The sequence below is a fragment of the Dermochelys coriacea genome, chromosome 21 (assembly GCF_009764565.3).
Source record: "Dermochelys coriacea isolate rDerCor1 chromosome 21, rDerCor1.pri.v4, whole genome shotgun sequence".
NCBI lineage: Eukaryota > Metazoa > Chordata > Testudines > Dermochelyidae > Dermochelys > Dermochelys coriacea.
This window is the reverse complement of record NC_050088.1, coordinates 10885441-10906770: the sequence shown is the minus strand read 5'-3', so window position 1 is coordinate 10906770 and position 21330 is coordinate 10885441. Positions and strand designations below refer to the sequence as shown.

At 42.8% G+C, this 21330-nt stretch overlaps 1 protein-coding gene across 12 annotated transcripts in view; it reads right to left on the bottom strand.

Annotated features, from left to right (window-relative positions):
* The window catches only part of ANKS1A (ankyrin repeat and sterile alpha motif domain containing 1A), a 158673-nt gene that overhangs the window by 50969 nt on the left and 86374 nt on the right, over positions 1–21330 (bottom strand). For 7 of the 12 annotated variants that reach the window (XM_038379560.2, XM_038379561.2, XM_038379562.2 and 4 more), the window contains one exon: positions 5021–5087. The exons of 4 other annotated variants lie outside the window; for them this stretch is intronic. In XM_038379560.2, coding sequence (XP_038235488.1) covers positions 5021–5087 — 67 coding nt within the window. Of the gene's footprint in view, positions 1–4710; positions 4734–5020; positions 5088–21330 lie in introns of those variants that run through there. One more of the 12 variants, XM_043500238.1, reaches the window with a different exon arrangement.

The window sequence follows — 21330 nt, the reverse complement described above, 5'->3', positions numbered from 1 at the left end:
CCCAAATACACTCCCTGTCCAGAGCACCAAGCCTCCCGCCTACATCAGGCTGATGGATTGTGCAGAGGTCACTCATCTCCTCCGGCTTGGAGAGAGAAACCCTGCCTGATAAATTGCTGTAAACCAGTGGGCATCCTACAGGTCTCGCCTCCCAGTGCCAGCAGCCACAGCTGCTGTGGGCTAGGGATCTGCAGTGCAGTGGGGTTGAGTTTCCGTCAAGGAAGCCATTCCCCGCTACCCCGCCCCTGATATTTTTTGCCTTTTCAACACATGGGAAGGCAAAGTCTGTGCAGAAGAAATGATCAAGAGCAGGCTGTTAAAATAAGAAACGCGAGACTGCACAACACACACCAACTTCTGCAGGGATACAGACCACAGGCTAAATTGTTGAAGAAATACAAAGCTTTTTGTTCCCAGGCCAAAAAAAAGCTTTAATATGGAGCTGAGGTGGAGAATAGATTGCTCTTTAAGAGACGGGATTTCTTCATCATCCAAGCCATTGAAAAGCACTTACAGACACAGATCAATGAATACACTTCAACTGGACAGAAGGGTTTTTTCCCCTGGTCTAAGATATCCCACCCTTGGGATCCAGCCAAGAAGTAGGTTAAATAGAATAGGTCATCTTCCCACTGGGAAACCAGAAGTCTGATCCCTGTTGATTGAGCAATAAGTTCTAGCCCAAATACTGTAAAAAAAGAAAGCCATCTATCTTTGGTAACAGGGGCCATATAGTTACCTTACTATCTGCATGTGTCTCAAATGTATTCCTCACAACACCCCCATGAGGCAAGGCAGGGATATTATCCCCATTTTACAGCTGGGGAACTGAGGCAGAGAGGATAAGCGACTTGCCCAAGGACACATAGGAAGTCTGTGGTATAGTGGAGATTTGAACCCCTGTCCCCCAAGTCCTAGGCTAGTGCTCTAATCACTGGACCACCTTTCCTTCCTGTGGGGCCCTCTCTTCCCTTCAAAACAAGAATCAGGTAAGGACAGTAATGGAGCTTGAAAATGCAGGGGCTCAGAACAGATTAGTTCCATAACTCACTGAGCAGGGCAAACCAGCAACCCAGGGTACAAAACTCTGGGGTTTGACTACAGATTCCCTCCCCAAATGCCATCTGCTCTGGGAGAGGTAAAAATAATCTGGGGAGCTCCTTGTCATGGTCTCTGAATGTGCGAGATGACTTGCATCATGAGTGCAGTTCAGCAGATATACTGCACAACACAAATAAAACTACAAAAGAGATGCAAAGGTTTAACTCTGGCCTAACCACTTCCAAGACAGCCGCACTCATGCCTCCTGGCAGGAAGAGGCTGGCAATGCATTTGCCAAGTTCCAGTAACTAAAAATCATTTTTGGGGGGTAGGAGGGAAAGGAGAAGGAAAGGGGAAAAGAAAATGGTAAATTTTTCTACTGGAAAAGTGCTGTAATTCTCCATCTGCAATACAGCCTATAGAAAAATGTATGGGTTAAGAACAAAACAGCTACATGTGTCAGCCCATTTCTGAAAAACAAGTGTCCATTTTACCAAGATCTCCCTGCACAATAGCTGAAGCAAAAATGGAATCCCTCTCCTCAGGCCTCTTCATTAATGACGTCAATCAATCAAACTCCCGACTATGACTACAAACTGTCCTGCAAAGGGGGGCTGTCAAGAAAGGAAGATGCTAACTGGTCACCATTGGATTGGACCCAAAATATATCCTATTTCAATGCACACCCACTGCGGTGCTATTTGACTTGAGAGGCAGGTCCTAATCAGTAAGCAGAGAATCTACAGCAGTCACTGGACAGACTCCCAGTGAGAACAAATGATGGGTACCTCCTGGCCAATGCAAAACCCAAGCAGCAAACTGCAATAAGCTACAGTTTAGTATGGCAGGCGTGCACTATGTGCACAGATATATATTAGCGCCTTATCGGAGCTGAGATGCTGTTCCACTGAAGCACTTAAATGCAGTACCTTGGGTTTGGAAAATGTAAAAAGGCAGGATTTCTCACTGTGAAGCCCCCCTTCGCATTCTCATGTGTCACTCCTCCAAAACACCAGAAGAGAGGCAAACAGAAGTTTCTACTAGCCCCTCCCTTTGGTGGCTGCTGATTAAGGGGGATGGGGGGGGGAAATAAGTGTTTAGGGAGCAATCCAGGGGAACAGAAAAGTCTCTGCCATAAGGAAGTCATCTTAGATTATGCTGGAGATATACAGTACTATTATTTTCCCGCCCTTGCTGCTCCTGCATCTGACTAACACCAAAGGGGAAAAAAAAGATCATTGAGGCTGATCTTTGGACAAATTGGAGAGCCTGCCAGGAGCAGCCTGCAAAGCCCCAAGAGTACGAGAAGAAGCTATGGCCGCTGCATTACAAGTGTTGACCAGCAATGGGCATCATCCCAAATTCCACCCATAAAGCACTTAACACACACACACTTTCAGAGAGGGCAGAGGGTGGGAGAAAGGAAGTATTATCTGCCACTTTACACATGGGGAACTGAGGTACAGAGAGATTAAACTATTGGCTTAAGGACACAGAGAGCCTGTACCTGAATAGAGATTTCTTGAGACCAAATCTCCTGAATCCCAGCCCAGTGCCTTAACCACAAAGCCATGGTTCCTTACCTAATTCTACCGTGCTCTTAGCCATCCTCCATTCATACTTAGAGGCACTGACATAAGAGGGGAGGGTTTTTTTTTTTTTTTTTTATTATCCCATCTCCATAGACATTATGAGCTTCCCATAAAATCATTTCCCATCACAGGCTTCGTGACTGTGAATTTTAGTGCATCCCTGAGGCAGAGAAGATCTTTTATGTTCGAACATCAATGCCTTTTCATTGTCTTCTCAGGGGAGAGAGAGCAGGACTGGTATCTGGAGAGCCTGGAAAGGATCGTCCATCCTTTGAAGGCAGTCTCCTATATAAGCTTTGTTCAAGGGCTTCTGCTCCAAGGCTTTTAGAAATGTTATAGACTTAATCTGTGGAATATTTGTGGGAGCCTACAAGAGACTCCAACATGAAGACAATAAGGAAATTCGTTCTAGGGAGTCCAGGTGCTGAAACAAGCCACACAGGATTGGAAAATGAGGCTTCTTTACATAGCTGGCTGCCACAGTTTACATACAAGACAACTGGCTGACAGAGCTGGAGATATGAATTTAGAGGCAACCCATGATACCTTCATCTCTGTATTAAATCTGGGTATTTTTGTTAAGTGAGATTACAAGATTGAGAGAGAAAACGTTTGAGACCAAAGCCTAAATTGAACCTCTACCAAACAAAGAATGTGTTTTCTTACTCAGCTCCGAATGGGCATTGAAATATTCACTCTGGCTTTCCATTCTTGGGTTTAGGAGGAGAGGGGAGAGAACAGACCGAGTAATTCCCAGGAAATGAAACCCAACTTTTGCTTTAAAGAACTCTGCTGTAGGGCTCATCTCATTTAGCTGTCTTGGGAACCCAGACACTCATGTTTTTCTTCATCTTAATCTTATTTAAGAGATGGATTTTTCTTCTGTCTAGAAGGGACCATGTTACATCTATATAAAACAAGGAGGAAAGTCTGGCAAATTAGCACCTCAGGAGAAGCAGGTAGGCTGGGAGCACATGAAGGAAAACGCCTCCTGGTCACACCAACCATCACAGGAGAACAAAAAGCTTGAGACAAACATTTTGGACAGAGCTGTAAACCTAACTGGTTTGATTTCCTCTGGGGCTATACTGAGACCAGCAACAAGTGGAAGAACTGGAAATCATAAAAGGTTTCGGTCTCTCGTCGGGGTTCTTCGAAGACAACTTCCAACCCCAGATTAAATAGATTTGGGGAAGGCTGGTCTTTCCTCAGTCCCCAGCCTCCACTTACAAGCATCTTAGGCTGTGGCTGGGCAAGGAGATTAAGGTCTCTTTCACATACTAAGAGCCACACAATGGTTGTGCAGCTTTGTCCACCAATCCTCTACTGCTTCTTGGACAGACAGAAGGGGATACACTATACCGAGTGCTCTTTGAGCTGTTGCGTTATCTCAAGGTCTTGACTCCATTCACCAAGCCAGACAGACAATCTATCTGCACCCCTACTGTTACAGTACTATTCCACCAAAGTATCTTACCTACCTAGTGGATAGAATTGTGCAAATTGTGCTTCAGAGGTTCACCTCTCCACCCTATGCATCAGCAGGTACCTCTGAAGATATGATGCAATTCCCAGAGTAGGTCTTCTTTGTACTGGATTTTTGTACTTTTGTACTTTTTACCGAGGGATGCAAGTTCACTGAGGCACTAGAGTGCCCAAGCAGGTGTCGTGCCCTAGACACTATTGCCAACCAAGAGTTCACAAGTCCTGAGCTTACAAATGAGGTATTTTTTTAAAATCAGTTTGGGGTTATTTTTATCTGCAATTAGATTTTGAACCTCTCTGACACCACAAAGACTAGAAACCATTCTTGTAAATTCACAGCTCAGATTCTGACGGAATCACCTGTCTGCAGGAGCCAAGCCTTGAAAAAAAAACACACTGCCAAATATTGAGAGACTCAACAGAACTGCAAGAGCTGACATCATCCAGGGATCCACATAAATAACTAACAGCCTCATTTCTCAGAAGGCAACAAATCTAAAGCAGCCAACTTCCACCTGACTTTCTAAGACATCTGTCAACCTTGGTCTTAAATTAAGCAGTAAGAGTCATTACAGAGTAAGCCAAAGCTCACCTTCCTGCTAGAGATGCGGTTACCACCTCTGCAACCCTCCCTCTCACAATCCAATGCCTGTGGAGAAGGAGATTACTCACATTATATGATGTAGGTGGGGTCCTACATGAAAGGTAGATAGGCCACCAAAATCAGGACACTGACAGCTGTGGTAGCACCACACACAGAAGCTATGACATACGACTTATGATCCTGGTCCCCTTATTCATTTTCCCTTCTGAATGCAAAGGCAGGTTGAGAAAGCTGCTCACAAGAAGGGATTTGCCATTATATCAGGCTTTGAATACAACACAGTAGTTGAGCACAGTACCTGAGATCCTCTGCTGTTCCTGAGAAAAGTCAATGCCTTCACCGATGGAGCTCATGATTTTCTCAATCTGAAAATATAAAAACAGTATATTGCCACAATATTTTCAAAGCCTTAGCAGAAAGTGATAGAGGCAGCCTTGGGAGCTTGTCCCCATGCAGCTGCTAAAGGTTCGCAGGTGACAGGGAAGGAAGGGAAGTTAAGAACCCCACCAAACCATAAGGGTCTTTCCTTGGAATTTAGCCTGGAAAGGAGATTTTCTTAAGAATGTATGGATCAAAGGACTGAGGGGGTGGGCCTTGGACTCCCCAGATCCCCATCCTCCCCAACTGCCATTACTGTCCCGTGAAAAGCCACCTAACTCACAAGATTCCTCTGTGGAGCACCAAGTTTTATTAGAGGGGGATAAGGGGGAGAGAAGGCCTCAAAAACCTAGTTCATCCTTGACAAACATGCAACCTCTCCTTCACCAAAGACGAAGAAAGCCTGAGAAATGCAGTTCACATTAACACTTTTGTGGCATGCATCAGGTCCGCTTCACTTGGCCTCTGTTTCTTGACCATCTTCCCCTGCCTCACTCTAACAAGGCACTTCTACTGACAGCAGGGCTGAACAGCCAATGTAAGCTCTGAAATAGATGCAGTTTGCAAAAGCAGCAGCATTCTGGGATAAATGATTTAACAGCCTGGAAGAGGGAAGAAAAAACAACCTTATACCCAAAAGTAGCTCAGAGCCCACAGCTCCAGCAAACCCCATCTGACTTTCAATCATAGTCAAAGGAAAACCAAAGGAAATTTTTATTGCCAGGGATCTGTCTTCCCTCACCATCTTCTTTCTTGGATCTGGATTTCATCATCAAATGTGCCCCAAAATTCAAGTTTTGTAAGTTAGATTTTTTTTACAGAATCTAAAAGACCAAACAGAAGTTTTACTGTACATTTTCTTAAATGCAAGACAAACAAATAATCCCTGTGAAATTGACCAGGCTAATTTCACTGTCCAGGTTGAGAAACTCAAAAAGTTGTGCATCGATAGTGTAATTAAAATGTGATTTTCAGCTCTTAATTACAAACTGATATTGTCTCGTGAACAGCGGTGGGAGACCCTTAGGAGGCTCAGATTCAGTTTGAAATCTGGGTGTTTAACCCTACAACGGCCATGCAGGAAGTCTCAAAAGTAAACCCCGCCCTCCCCATGAGAGATTTCTGGTCACGTCTAGAGAATGCCCTCTTGCAAGATTTTGGTGCACTGGCTGCTGGATGGGATGCAGATGATCAGGGACATGCAACAAGAGTATGAAAAAAATTCACAGAACTTATTTGGCTCTTAAGGAAAGATTTGGGCAAAAAAGTTTATTGGTAGGGGCAGGGAAGATTCTGACTTGCTTTGGACCTGCTCATTGGCTTTACAAAAGCAACCTGCCTGAAATTATCATTTGGGAAAGTTGTTTAGCTTGCTACCCTGATGGCACTCCCCCCCAGACCAATAGGCTTTTTTGAAGATATCAGCCCTAAAATGCTCTCAAGGAGTTCAATGTCCAACTTCTGATGAAATTCAGTGGGAGCTGGGAGCTTAATTCCCTTAGGCTTCTCTGAAAATCCTAGTAATGAAGGACTTCTGCCAAGTTAGATCTCCAATACAATCCTTCCCATGTATAAACAGTGGATGGGACAATTCACTTGTCATCTTACATCTGTCTCAGGAAAGAAGCGACATGCAATCATCTGTAGAAGACAAGGATTTTACTAAGGTGTGAGGAGGATTCACTGCACCTAGAAGCCACGGTCATGGGTATTTCTAATGTGTCTAAGATAGAACTATTTCACTGGGGGCTTTGACAACTAGTCTGAAATATCAGCTGGTAAAAACCAGGGAGGAAGGAATTGAAGTATTTTCTCTGCCTGTCACTCCCAATGGCCCATACAGACGTGCCTCTCTCTATGAAGGCCTTGAGGTCCAATGCTGGGCTTTAAAACACCCTTCGACTGACAAAGACACACTTAATGGGAAAATTCAGATGCTCTACCTATAGATCTCCTCCTGCGACACCCAGAGAAGGAACATTTATTGCCTTTCTTCCCATGGTACCTTAAACAGGACTGCCTAATATCCAGCTGGTGAGAACTTCTCTGACCCAAGTTGTCAAGGGATCGCAGATCTTAGCGGGTCCGATACTAAGGAGACAAGTCAAGTCAGTGTAACACCAGCTATGTATGCCAAGATTAACACAGCCCATCTTTGCTCTACAGAAGACTGACAATGACAGACAGGTGGAGGAACTAGCCATTCTGAACGTGGCAGTCTGGTATATGAAGGTTTTGAGTCATAGAACACAAGCTCATTTACAGCTTTAGTCAAAAATACAGACTATTTGTTCCAAGTGACCGAATTTCCCCCTCTAAAAGGAACTGATTAACAGGGAGAGGGGATGGCGGGCCATGAATGTCCATACTGATTTTAATGGGCAAACAAAAGCAGCCCTTTAAAAAGCTCAGCACAAAAACAAGCATGTAGCAGACGGTGCAATTTATCTTGCAGCATTGTGATCTCTGGAGTCTTCTCTTCAGATAAAAGTTACAGGACTGCTCATCATATCATTTGATCTCTCTATTAAGGCTCAGACACATTCTAGTTCAATAGGAAGCCCTGGAGAAACAGCTTTAAGGGACAGAGAAAAGATCTCATTTCTTCAGCTAATCGACAGCCTCCGTTTTAAATGCGCAGCTCTGCAGTATTGACACAATAGAAATGTGGGATCAGCTAAACTGGCGCCTATTAAGAGGAAAAAACCCTGAATTTAAAAGCCAACCTGCCTCCCACTGAGAGCATCAAAGGCAGTCCTAAACGGATGCTTCTTATTACAGTTTGCAGCTTCTAACTTTTTTGGTCAGCTGGGGATGGAGAAGGGGGAAAAGCAACCTCCCCTCTTCCCCACAGTGCTCCTGAATCTCAACTTTCACTTAAAAATACCATTTCCAGCCCTCAAGGTTGTGATGAAAATATAAAAGTGGAACTGATAATGGTGATGTCTGCCTGAGTCTGCAGACAACCTGGAACAAACAGATGTTAATTGCTCCACACCTCTCAGTGAGATATTGACCGGGGAAGGGGCGAAGGAGGGGGAGAAAGGAGATTTTAGTGTAAAAGTTAACATTTTCACTGCTGATAATTTCAGCAGGAACATCCCTTAAAGTCACCAATCTTGAACTGCCTCCTATGCCTTCCCAGCACCAAGTCCCCAACTGACAAAACTACAGCCTTCCATGGTGCACTTATGGATTGTTGCTACTAAAATCCACTGAATACTGAAGGTAAACGTGGGGACGTTGTAAGATAAGTTTACTATTCAAACAAACACTGGGGCTATTGTATTGATTGTCTTATTCACCTTTTATATTTAATCATTCAAACTTCCATTTTTTATTTGAAAAAAAGAACTGCTGCAAGGTTTCTAGGTTGCTGCCATAGAATCCGGAGACTTTGCTGCAGAATTTGGGTCCAGTTTGCCATGGAATACATGGGCTTTGATAGGGTTTAAAAAAATAACCTATCGTTCTAGAGTTCCAGAAGCTTACGGGCCTTAAGCCCTGCACATTTGGGGTGATCTAAGCTTGTTACAAGATTTTAAGCAGGTGCCACTACCTTTATCTCAAAGACATTCCGTTCAGTTAAAGTCTGAAAGTTTGAGAAATTCTTCCTTCTCAGATGACCTTTTGGAGCAAAACACTCACTTGACCCAAACCAAGTTTCTATTACAACCACCAAACACGAAGGAAAACTTTGGAGGCAGAAAAAGAAGGAAAACATGTTTGTTCAAGCAACCCCAGCTCCCTCAAACCACTTCCCAGCGAGAGGCAAAGCACGTTGCCAATCTCTCACACTGTGGAATGATCGAGCTCTGACGATGGGAAGTGACTGCTGCCGACACTGCTGGGAAAACAAAGATCACAACGGCATGTCTGAAGCCAATTCAAACCCCACATTTATACCCCTCTGTGCTTAGGAGAACTGACACCCAGCTGAAAGCCATCCACCTGCACCTCGGGGAACGCCCTTCCCATCAGCTGCTTAGTACAGCAAACCTCCTTTAACTCCCAGCACTTGTTTCTAGGAGGGTGATTTTGGGCTCCCTTGGTACAAGCTGAATCCCTACTCCCACCCTGGACCACTTGCAAGCCTGATCTGCCACAGCAGGTCCTCCCCCAAGGATGGACAAGGATGAAAGGGCAGGGAGGCTTTCCTCTCAGGAAGACCACCTGTTTTTTCTCCCCTCTATGCTTCCCACAGAGGGCCGCTGATGCCAACAGGGCAGCACTCTGGCCCTATAGAAGGAGCATCCTGTCAATGACAAAGGACTCTCCTCAGTCCCTTCACTCCCCCTGCCCCCACCCCCTGCCAGCAGAGCTTCCTTAGAAACTCACTTCTCTCCAGTGTGAGCCTGTGATGATGCTCAGATGCTACAGTGAGGGAGCCCAATAGAAAAATCCAGACAGACTGCGGGGGGGTGGGGGGGCGCGAGGAGGAAGGAATGGGGCTGCCAACTCAGCAGAACAAGTTTTCCAGTGGTGCATACAGGGTTTTCCCAAGCCATAATCCAGGGAGGTAAAGACCAAGGTCAAAGTCTTTGACCTCTGCACTACTATAAATGTTCTTGGTATTTGCTAGACTGCCTGGAAAGCCCACATGTTCATCCGAGTAATTAGGTAGGCTAGATGAATTCTCCAGACTTGCACAGTTAAACGCTGAATGTCCACAGGGGACAGTAATATAAAAACACTGGAGCGTAACGTAGTTATTACTGTGATGACCTTGGCCTCCTGCCCCTCACTGGAGGTCAGCGTTCTTCTGCAGCTGGGTTCACAGCCTAAAGCAACTCCGAGCTCAGTTTAGCTGGTAGTCAGGCAGTTAGATGGCACCATCTAGCATCAGCCACAGTGGAAACTGAACATGTTTGGAGTGGACATAAAAATTAACCCCTTTTTTGTCCTTACAGTTACAGACAGTTCTGCAATAGAAGAAAGCAACTAACAATTGTTAATCCTTTAAAAACATCTACAACACTTGTTAACTTTCACTCAATGGAAGCTGTCTGCCATTTGTAATTTTCATTAACAGTAGGTCTTTATGTACAGCCCCATGGTGATACTTTACCTTTTGTAACCTTACAGGAGTTGAGACCGAACAATTGTGAAACACTGGCTCTCTCGATGGGTCATCGAGCATTGAACATTTTATTACAATCTAAAGAAACCATCTCTCTTCCCCACTCACCACATGCTCTCTCACTGTGTTTCAAGAGATTGATGGAAGACGCCCTTAATCACCAGTATATTTTTTGCTTTTTCACAGCAGTTTTAAGGGGGTTGCAACATTTTTTGATTTCAAATAAGGGGCTGCCAAGTTAAAAAGATTGAGCAACACCAGACGAAACCATCTCAAAACAAAATGAATCAATATAAGAGCACCCATTTCCTAGAATCACAGAAATGGAGAGCTGAAAAGGACCTCAAGAGGTCATCTAGTACATTTCCTGTCCTCTGCAGCATGGACAGAGCACACCAATTCTCAACTGTATGCCAAAGCACCAGGACAAGGAATAAAATGGAGATATTTTGGAACAAGTATGAGGCAATGCAAGAGAGTTCTTAGGCTGTTTGTTCCCGCTAGTGAATTATTAAATACAACGTTTAAACATAATGCTTCTACTCTGATTTGGTTCTAGCTTGAACTCTCCGACCCCTGGCTATTTTTGGTTTAACCCACCACATTCTAAGTAGTGTTAGGCACTGCTCCCTCCATGAGTAATTTTACATCTACAGGAGCCATCATAACAGTATTCCATCAGCTGACAACTGGCTTCAGAACAGAATGTTATTTTTAAAAAGGTTAAAAGAAAGAAAAAAAACAGGAAAAATACTTGCTCATAGCAACATAGTAAAAATCTAAGCTAAATAGCTAGTGGAGGACATGCTTGATGCTCAAGATACTACTTCCCCCCGCCCCCCCCCACGGTACACAATGGGTGCTGGATTCTGACAGTGCACTTCCTCAAGAGCAGCCCTGACCTCACAGCGTCAGGGGGCGGGGGGCGTAAAGGCATCTTTCAGCGTGAACAGCAACATGAACTGAGCACAAAATATTGTCTGGCTATGATACAATCGTAGATGTGACCATTCATTCCTGGTGTCCTCAGGCAGCCAACACTGAGATGGCCTCAGGGAAAGAGAAGCCCTCTCCAAGTGGGCACAGATCACTAGTCTTTCATGCAAACACTAGTGCCAAGTCAGGGACAACGCAGGTCTTCAGGGATTCTCCTCTCTTCCTTGAAGGCTACATATGAGAGGGTATCTCTTGGTAGCACTATTCCACAGCCCAGCACAGCTAGATCCAAAGTACTTTGCCCTCTCCCACCTTGAGAGACATGAAGCTGCAGAGCCCATTTTTAACACTAGGTCTGATACCCCCCTACAGAGCTAACATCTCCATACAGAGCCAGCCAGTCCATTTATTCAGAGTCCATGGAGCGAGGCAAACAGAGAGGTGCATTAACAAGTCACTGGCTCTTTTATCATCCAACCAGAAGACAATCTCTCACAAGTCAGGCTGTCAGCACTGATTCATTTGCATGCAGGAGGCAGGGAAAGGAAACTTCATTCAAAGAGCACCAAAGCACCCAGGGACATGCTAATTTGACACTGACCTCTGCCACCAAGGCTCATCAGCAGCTATTATAGTTTTTTCTGGTGGAGCCTAAGTAAAATGTGACCTATGATTAAAGAGCCCTCAGATTTGTCATCTACACAAACTGGGGAATTTTATGTTCATCCCCCACTTGCGGCACCAGAGATTCCCAAGGGTACCTCAAGGTTATCCCTACAGAAACAACACACGCCTGTGATCTGGAAAGCCACAGCTGTTACAGTGTCTGAGATCTATTGGAGCCAAAGCTGTGTTATCTAAAATGGTTTTCAAAGCACTCCCACGAAAATGGACAGTCAAAATACATAGCTGCCTTCAGCAATAATCAGCTCTGCTGTTCTACAACTCCACCTCTTATAATCACAAAACATAAAATCTTCTTCCCTGCAGGATATAGGCCTTACAAAAATCACTGTTTAGAGTAAATGTATATTTCCTTTAGCCAAAAGAGGGCAGCCTGCTGGAAAGGGATATTTTGTGTATGCTAACTGGAAAGGCTTCACGCACTCCTAATCGAGAGAAGGAACGGAGCTGCCATGTCAGCTAAAATTTCCAGAAGGCGCTCTCCTCCATCTCCAACCCCACCCCAGCCTTTTCCAGGGACACGACTACTAGAAAGTCAATACTGACAGAGACTGTTCAGGACACTGATCCAGGTGTGCTTTGCAAGCGGTCCCTAAGTTAATTCTGGGTCATGGAAAGATTGCTTCTTCAGGGATAGCTCAAGGCACTAACAAGACAGAACAGTTGGGGATTTTAGCTTTAAAATGTGTAGTTAATTTCAGCATTTGTAAAGCCAGGCAAAGCATGCTGCAAACAGGGAAGGATGGAGTCAGACATTACACAGGCAGCTCTGTTCCCACCCAGCTCTACCAAGATACTGCAATCGTGCAGTATCCCTATCATTCCAATCCTAGGCATCTTGAACAGGGATTGCACAGCATCCCAATCCATGGGCAGTCTGGCTTGAACGCATCATCCACGAGGCACTAGGATGAGATCCAGTCAGTCCTTTTACTTAAATCAGGATTTAAAACCTCTGCCTCTCCACGTCAGATGGATTTCATTTAAATCCTTTATGCAGTCCAGAAGTACTCTAAAAGTTCCTCCTGTCCCAGATGTCATTGCAGTGCCCCAGATGTACGAATCACATTTACACAGCAGTTTACACTATACAAGTGTTTAGTTCTATCACCACCCCTACAGGAAATTGCCCCAATTTTAAAAGCAGACTAAGCCATTTGTCCAAAGCTAAACTGCAAGTCAGTCCCATGCACATTCCTTATTCCTCTGGACCGTGCATCAGTTCCTGAAACTAAACAGGATAGAGATGTCGTTGGACAGAATGCTGTGGGTGTGGCACTTATGGTTTGGAGAGGAGCATCTGGTTGCTCAGAAAAATACCCCCATTTTTTAAAGCTCAATGGCAGACCCCATCACCACCACTTTCAACAGCAAGTACACTCCTTAAAAAAATCCTCATTTTGGTATCACGTACTAGGGAACAGCAAAGAAGAGTCATGTAAGCAGAACAGCTCTTGTGGAAGCTTTTCCCTCCCTACCACCAGTGACTAGGTAGGTTTAAAGGTGAATTGTGAAGGTTTTGCTGAAGTAGGTCTGCAAGATCCCAAAGGAGAGCACTGGCTGTGTAACAGCTACCTCCCTAAGGTACCCATACTACAGGCTTCTTCCTCAAGTCTCTTTAGCGCCTAGTGCTTCCTTAGCTTATTTGCCCCTTTGTGGATAGCATGATACCACCTCATGCACCCTCCAGGACCTGAAGGGCTTTCGGGATCTCAGTGGAAAAAATCCTGTGATTAACTTCCTCCACTTCTAACCCTTCTTTAGGTTTCCCCCTACCCTTTCCAGGCCAATAATCGCATCACCACCCCCAGAAGCTTGACGGGTCACAGTGAAGTTAGGACCAGGCCCACTGGCTTATCAGCCCATATACATTGGCTAATTTCACAGAGGTTAAAAAATGGCAGCACAGTTACTTTTATCCTGACTATTATTAGACTCTAAAGTTTAACAACAAACATGCAGAAATAAATCGCCCATACTGTCTCTGCCATATGTACAGTGTTAGTGAATTACAGGGACATCCTCCAGCGCTGGTATAATTAAGGATCTGTTGAGATTTCCATTATAAATCCTTATTATCAGAGGTTCATAAAGTTCCATGTATAAATTTGTCACTAGCTGAAACAGACAAGATTCCAGCCCTGACAGCATATTTTATTCTTGAAAGCCACAGGCAAAAGGTTGGTTTAAAAGGTTTGGTTTGTCATTTTAAATGGACATAGTTGCAAAATAAGTAAGTGATAAGGGTTAGAATTTCATTATGTTTGAACTCCTGTAACTAACAGAGTGATGTATTTTTAAAATGAAGCGTCTCTATTGCACGCAAGCACTCGTGTCCTGATCCTTACTAATTTCATTTTGAGGTTATATTTCAGACAGCAATGGTGCATCTGTAGAATATGCATGATTGGACAATTGGTTATTTTCAATTGTATGGATTTGCTGGCAGTGATTATCAAGTCAGCATTATTTCGGGGTTGACAGGAAAGAGAAACAAGGCCACTGAAGCAAGTTTTAGGAACATAGATGCCTTTTTTGCTTGCGGGTGAAGTGTACTCAACGGAGCAAAGAATGCAGCAAGACTGATATGTTTGACCCAGCACAGTGGGAGGCAGATACTCACTGTACAGCAAGTCATTCAGCAGGTTGCTGCAAAGTGAGTTGCAGTGGCTATCTGGGTGGGTTACTATTATACAAGGGTGCTGAATACAGGAACCCTGTGAATGTAGGACCAGACAACAGCCATGAAATGTTTGACTTTTTTTAAAATGTTAAATTAGAAACATTACCTCAAGACTCGGGCAACCTCTCTGTCATCTGTCACACCCTAAAAGCTAGGAATCAGTGACGGGCAATTCTGCCACCCTTAATGGACATCCTGATACTATTTTACAGGTTTCTCAAGGCCAGGATGATCCTTCAATGTGAGGTAAAGAAGGATGGCAGTGACTGCTATGACTAGTCATGCTTTTGCTGATTTCAAGAGGGAACCTTAACTTGGCAATTGAACATGGACCACCAGTGACAGCCCTGGTGTAACACTATCAGAGTATGGAGATTGAACCAATCAGTGTTGCCCTGACAGCAACCCTCAGGACATCACAGCAGGGAGGGGGATAAGTTATTTTATCAATGAACAAGAAAAAAGCAGAGATGTGAGCAGTGGGCAAGTTCTCTATACAGGGTACAGATCTAGGTCTGACATCCATATATGAAAAAAACTACCACAAATTCATTGCAAAAGTGACAAAAATGTCATTAAGCCTGAAAAACTGAAATGTACTCAAGTCAGGAAATGAGATTTTAGTTTTGACACTCAAGTATAATAGTGAACGATTCATTACAAATACATAAACTAGATTTGTACAAAGGTTTGAATTCTCTAACAATTGCAGATTGCACAAAATGAATACGTTACAGCCATAAGATACAGTAATCAAAAATATTTCAAACAGGCAAGCTAGCCAAGTTGCTATTGCTTATAAGTTTCCTGATTTCAGTAGTTTACAATACTCATCCTTAATGAGGCCTTAATATGGAAACTCCCTGACAACTAAAGAAACCATGGGAAACCAGGGAAATCTGGCTTACATATTCATATTTATTAGTTCCACCTCTCCCAAGCACTTGGTATATTATAATATTCTTTTAAACACATACAGTTTAATAAGCATTATCAAGTCAGGGTGCCACACCGATGGCTGTAACCAACACTAGCTTCAGTTTTCAAGTTCTTTTCAATCCCACTGCAGTAATCGAACCTCAAAGTGACAATGGCATGGATAACCATAAGGTCCAAATCCAAAAGAAAAGGCTTTCCAAGGGCCAACAGGAAGTACACTTGACAAACACCATTTCCAGGGTATGTAGAAACAGCTGGCAATCCAAAAAAGCCTCTGTACTGATATGCTCCATTCATCAGGGTGCAGATAGAATTTTTGACGTTTCCTCTGGTTGCTTCCCCACCCAGCAAGCATTAGGGTTTAGTTTGTCTCATTCAACTTCCTGACAGTTAAACTGGACAGTTAAACTGGGCACAGATGGGCTAAGCTACTGCCACCAGGGGGAGGAAAAAAAATTAAAAATATAGAGCTGGGCATCCATTATAACAGAGACCATAATTCTCGTATTTCTTCACTGACCAGGAAGGGTGGCAAGACAGATTCTTTTTTTAGAGTAGCAGCCATATTAGTCTGTATCTGCAAAAAGAAAAGGAGTACTTGTGGCACCTTAGAGACTAACACATTTATTTGAGCATAAGTTTTCATGAGCTACAGCTCACTTCATCGGATGCATTCAGTGGAAAATGCAGTGGAGAGATTTATAACACAGAAAACATGAAACAATGGGTGTTACCATACACACTGTAAAGAGTGATCAGGTAAGGTGAGCTATTACCAGCAGGAAGGGTGTGTGTGTGTGTGTGTGTGTGTGTGTGTGTGTGTGTGTGTGTGTGTGAACCTTTTGTAGTGATAATCAAGGTAGGCCATTTATGGTTACACCCATTGTTTCATGTTCTCTGTGTATATAAATCTCCCCACTGTATTTTCCACTGAATGCATCCGATGAAATGAGCTGTAGCTCATGAAAACTTATGCTCAAATAAATGCGTTAGTTTCTAAAGTGCCACAAGTACTCCTTTTCTTAAGACAGAATCTGGCTCAACCTTGCTTGAGCATGCTCTTGGAGCAGATGAACAATTGTCCCATAGTATCCTCTGGGATCTCAGACGGGAAGGAATGAAGCCACTCAAGAGTGACCGTCAACAACTGCTGACACATCCCCACAAGGTCAATGGTATCAAAGAAAGTTGATAGAAAATCAGCTGTCAATACTGATCTATCTCCACTAGAAGGAAGTAGCACCAAACATGCAGTCTCTGTACTGTATATTTAGTCCTTAAAACAAACCTGAGCAGGATTAAGAGACCTAAGTCTCCCGTTATTCATTTTTCCACCATCTTCTCTATAATCCAAAACTGAGAGATCTGCGCTAGGACAATAATTCTAGCTCGGCGGTTAGGTGACTACATAAACCACTTGGGGCTTTTATCTCTGTTGATGATGCTTGGCTTCTGTCATCAGCAGAACCATTCCATAAAATTACAGCCCCATAAATCACAGTTATCTGTTTATTCTAGGTATACATAATATAGTAGACTCCACTATTATGGACTTGGCAGGATTAATATTGAAGGCCTGAAAATTTAAGGCTGTTCTTATTAATCCACAGAGAAGTTATGAAGACAAGTCAGTTGCCCAAGAACAAATTAAGTATATAACAACAAACTTAATAGTTAGCACATAATGTCCTTCTCTAGCCATATACATATTCCAAACACAGCAACACATGGACTCAGTAGATTTGTCAATTACTTATTTCAGCCTATTCTCCAACTGTTCATTAGTGATATGGAAACACATTCTCTCTTTTTCTGGTTTAATATGGTCTCAGAGAAACTCATTTGCATCAGGGTCAAGAAACTATTGGTTTATATTACCCTGCAGTTTATTTTTCAGTATGAATCACAAGACGTAGAGCCCAAACATTTTTAAAAAACAGAATCTGTAACACTTTAAATTTCAAAATCACTATGATGGATTCACAATTTCAAACTGCACTGTGCACATTTGCTCACAAGATCACCACCCCCTCTATATTTATGCAGATGGGGTCAGACCTAGAAAAAACAGTAAAATTCAATATTAAACACAAACAACTGCAAGAGGGAACTGTTAAAATGACGTCTCGTTAACTTCAGTTTAGCATTTCCTTGCCAGCAGTCATTTTACATTGTATACACCAAAAGAAACCAAAGCACTTCATAATCTGTGCTCCTGCATTTTCATAACACCTTTTAGCCAAATGCACCAATTTAAGATACATACCATGAATTGCAAGCTTCTCAGCAAAACGATCATATCCATTTATGCATTTGTACAGCATCTAAGATAATGTGTCTTTGGAGCCTTCGGACCCTACTGTAATATTATATTATATAGGGATCACTTCACGAATTACTGAAATGCAGTCATCTCTGGGGTACAATGTTGCAGCTATTTAACAGCACACAGCAACACTACAGAACTGTTTAAGACAGGAAGTAAACAATTAGTTAATTGAAGCTGCAAGAGAAAATTAAGGTAGGCAGAAGGCAATTAGAGTGAAAATTTGGCAAGGACATGAGCGCTGAACATGCCTGTTTGTTTTTTTTTAAAAAGGGCCATGGGATCAAAAATTATCAAATTGGTCACATTTTAAAAAATATTCGTTACACAGCATGCATAATTTACATTAACTGCATCAAAAGCTTCAATTCCAGAATATTGGGATAACATGCTACTTAGCAGTTCAATAAAAACTGATACCACAACTCAAGCAGCTGTCCTGAAATGGTTATATTATTCCAGTATACTGGAAACTAACTTAGCTACATACCCAGACACCCTGTGTGATTGGTGACCTACAAATCAGAGAAAAAGAACAGAAGCGATTGTGCATTTAGATCTGTATTTAGGGCATAAACATAAAACTCTGAGCAAGGGAGTAAAAATTCCTCCACAAAAAGTAGCCGATATTTAACCAGCTACACTGATATAGTGATACAATTCAAATAAACTGTTTGCGCTTATTCCCATGGTCAAACCCTGCTGTAAGATCATGTGTTTGCATTACTTGAGAAATGTGCTTCTCAGATCAAAACGCCAAGAGACCTTTACTAAAAAAAGTAGTGAGACTTCTGTGTATTTGACAGAAGGCTGCAGCCATTCCTTTCAGCGTGATTTGTCCATCTGTGCTCCACAGCCTACAATAATCTCAAATTGGTTTAATTCTTTAAGGTTTAAATCAGTTCCATTGTAGTCTCTCTCCTCACGCTCGGACAGCTGAGATCAGCCAAGGATCGAGAACTGGCCTAGAGCTGTAGGTATGGAGGACTGTGCATTAGAAGGCCCTCAAACCTGGAACTTGCACTTCCCTTTATTTGACAGGCACTAGATGCAGACTTCTAGAGCACACTGCAAACACATTTATTTATCCAGGCTTTTCCGAAAGCCAGAGTTAGGCTGGAAGCAGTTTTAGTATCGTTGATATAGACAGTTTATTATGGTTTGTAATTTTTAGCAGGCATGCTACCTATATCCAATGAATAAATATTTTCCATGGCATTCATTTGCTAAATACAAGTTTCAGAGTAGCAGCAGTGTTAGTCTGTATTAAGCAAAAAGAAAAGGAGGACTTTTGGCACCTTAGAGACTAACAAATTGATTTGAGCATAAGCTTTTGTGAGCTACAGCTCACTTCATCGGATGATTTGTTAGTCTCTAAGGTGCCACAAGTCCTCCTTTTCTTTTTGCTCAATACAGACACCCTTAGCTGAGAGGAAGGATAATTTTTCAAGGTCTCCAGATGGAAGCCCTCATCATTGGAGGTGAAGGGAGTTGAGTTAGGCCAGTGGTCCCCAACCTTTCTGTGGGAACAGCACATTCCTATTCCCAACAGACCGTGGCAGATGCAAGCACCCCGCTGCCGAAATGCCGCCAAGAAGCGGCAACGCTTCTCTGCGGCATCTCAGCGGGTGGTTCTCAGGTGACCACGCTCAGTGGCGGCATTTTGGCAGCGTGCTGTCCTGCGGGCCACACAACTGCCCCGGTGGGCGCCATTGCACCTGTGGGCACCACGTTGGGGACCCCTGAGTTAGAGAGCAGGGTAAAAAATTGAGCTCTAAATCAGGGGAAATTAAAACAAACCTATGTTGCATCTTATCAGACTCCAGCAATTCTCTCCAGATTACTTTATTAAGTTTATTTCAAGAGACCATCAAGGACATGCAAAGCTTGGTATAGACATGCTTGTTTAGAAGGTAGTAGAAATCAGATAAAAACATTGGCCACATTTACATGAACAATAAAATATTTCAGCATTTTAAATGGCTAAAGAGAGTAACATTGGAATTAATCCTCAGAAATTAAAGCCAGCACAACACAAATGACAGAGGCCAGAAAATGTGCCAAGAATATTTCAGTTTGCAAACAAAACAGACCCTGCCTGGTCCTGCAATTCAGAGGGCAAATTAAACAATACAAATTCAAAACTTTAGGCAGTAAAAGCTGCTGGGAAGTGACAAAGGGGATTTTCTTGTTCACCAAGAAAGGATGAAGTTTACTAAGGCTGTGTCACCAAAGACGTGGGAACAGACAAGAGAAGACTATAGAAAGGGGATGGGGGAAAAAAGATATATCAGAAGGAACAAACACAAGCTAGCCCTTGGCACTTGGTTGTTAGAAAGTTTAGAAGAACTGCAGAAACAAAATATGGAATTCAGTCACTGCCATAAGAAAAGGAGTACTTGTGGCACCTTAGAGACTAACAAATTTATTAGAGCATAAGCTTTCGTGAGCTACAGCTCACTTCATCGGATGAAGTGCATCCGATGAAGTGAGCTGTAGCTCACGAAAGCTTATGCTCTAATAAATTTGTTAGTCTCTAAGGTGCCACAAGTACTCCTTTTCTTTTTGCGAATACAGACTAACACGGCTGCTACTCTGAAACCAGTCACTGCCATGACCATAAAACCCTTAGCCTCCCAGTGTCAATAAAAAAATACACAGTGTGGTGTACTGTTTTCTCACAATCAGATTTCAACTTGAATTGTAAGTATTTTAACAGTGACCAACACACACAGAGCTGTGAGGGAACTGTTACCCAGCAGATAAGTCATACTGGCTTGTCAGGATAGGTACCATGTTAAACTCACAAGTTACATTTCACTAAGCACAAAAACTAACTATTCTGGCCCTCTCACATTTTGCACTTTTTGGTGATATTTTTATGAAATGGTGGCTTTTGCATCAAACAAAAAGAAAGTTTTGTATTGCAATGCAATTGTTTTTAATTTTTATCGAAACAAAAATCTCAATTCTCAAAATTAAAATTTTAAAAATAAATACTAAGTATAATTACAAGATTGTTGCTAGCTGTGGCAAAAAAACTAAACCTAAAACCCTCAAAAATCCAAAGGTTATGGTCTTAGAGAGGAAGATTGGCTCAGTGGTTATGGCATTAGCCCACAAATTGGAGACCAAGGTGCAATTCCCTTCTCTTCCACAGACTTCCTGGCGACCTTGAGCAAGTCACAGTCCTGCCGTGCCTCAGCTTCCCATCTGGAAAATGGAAATAATAGTACTTCCCTTCCTCACAAGGGTTTTGCAAGGATATACAGGTGAAAGATTACAAAGCACTTTGAGATGTACTGATAAAAAGGGATACTTAAGAAGCAGGTATTTTTAATTCACTAAGGCCCTCATTCAGCTAATTATGTATGCACATGAGCAGTTAATGGGGCTCACATGCTTAAAATTACTTATGTGCTTGGTACCAGCTGTATCTGGGACCTAAGAGAGCTGGGATCTTACATGGGTGAAACACTACCGATGTGCAACAGTTTACTCTCAATGTTGATACTAATGAATCATCAACCACCAAAAAAGATGAGCCAATTCAAAAGCATATCTACAATTCCTGGTACTGGG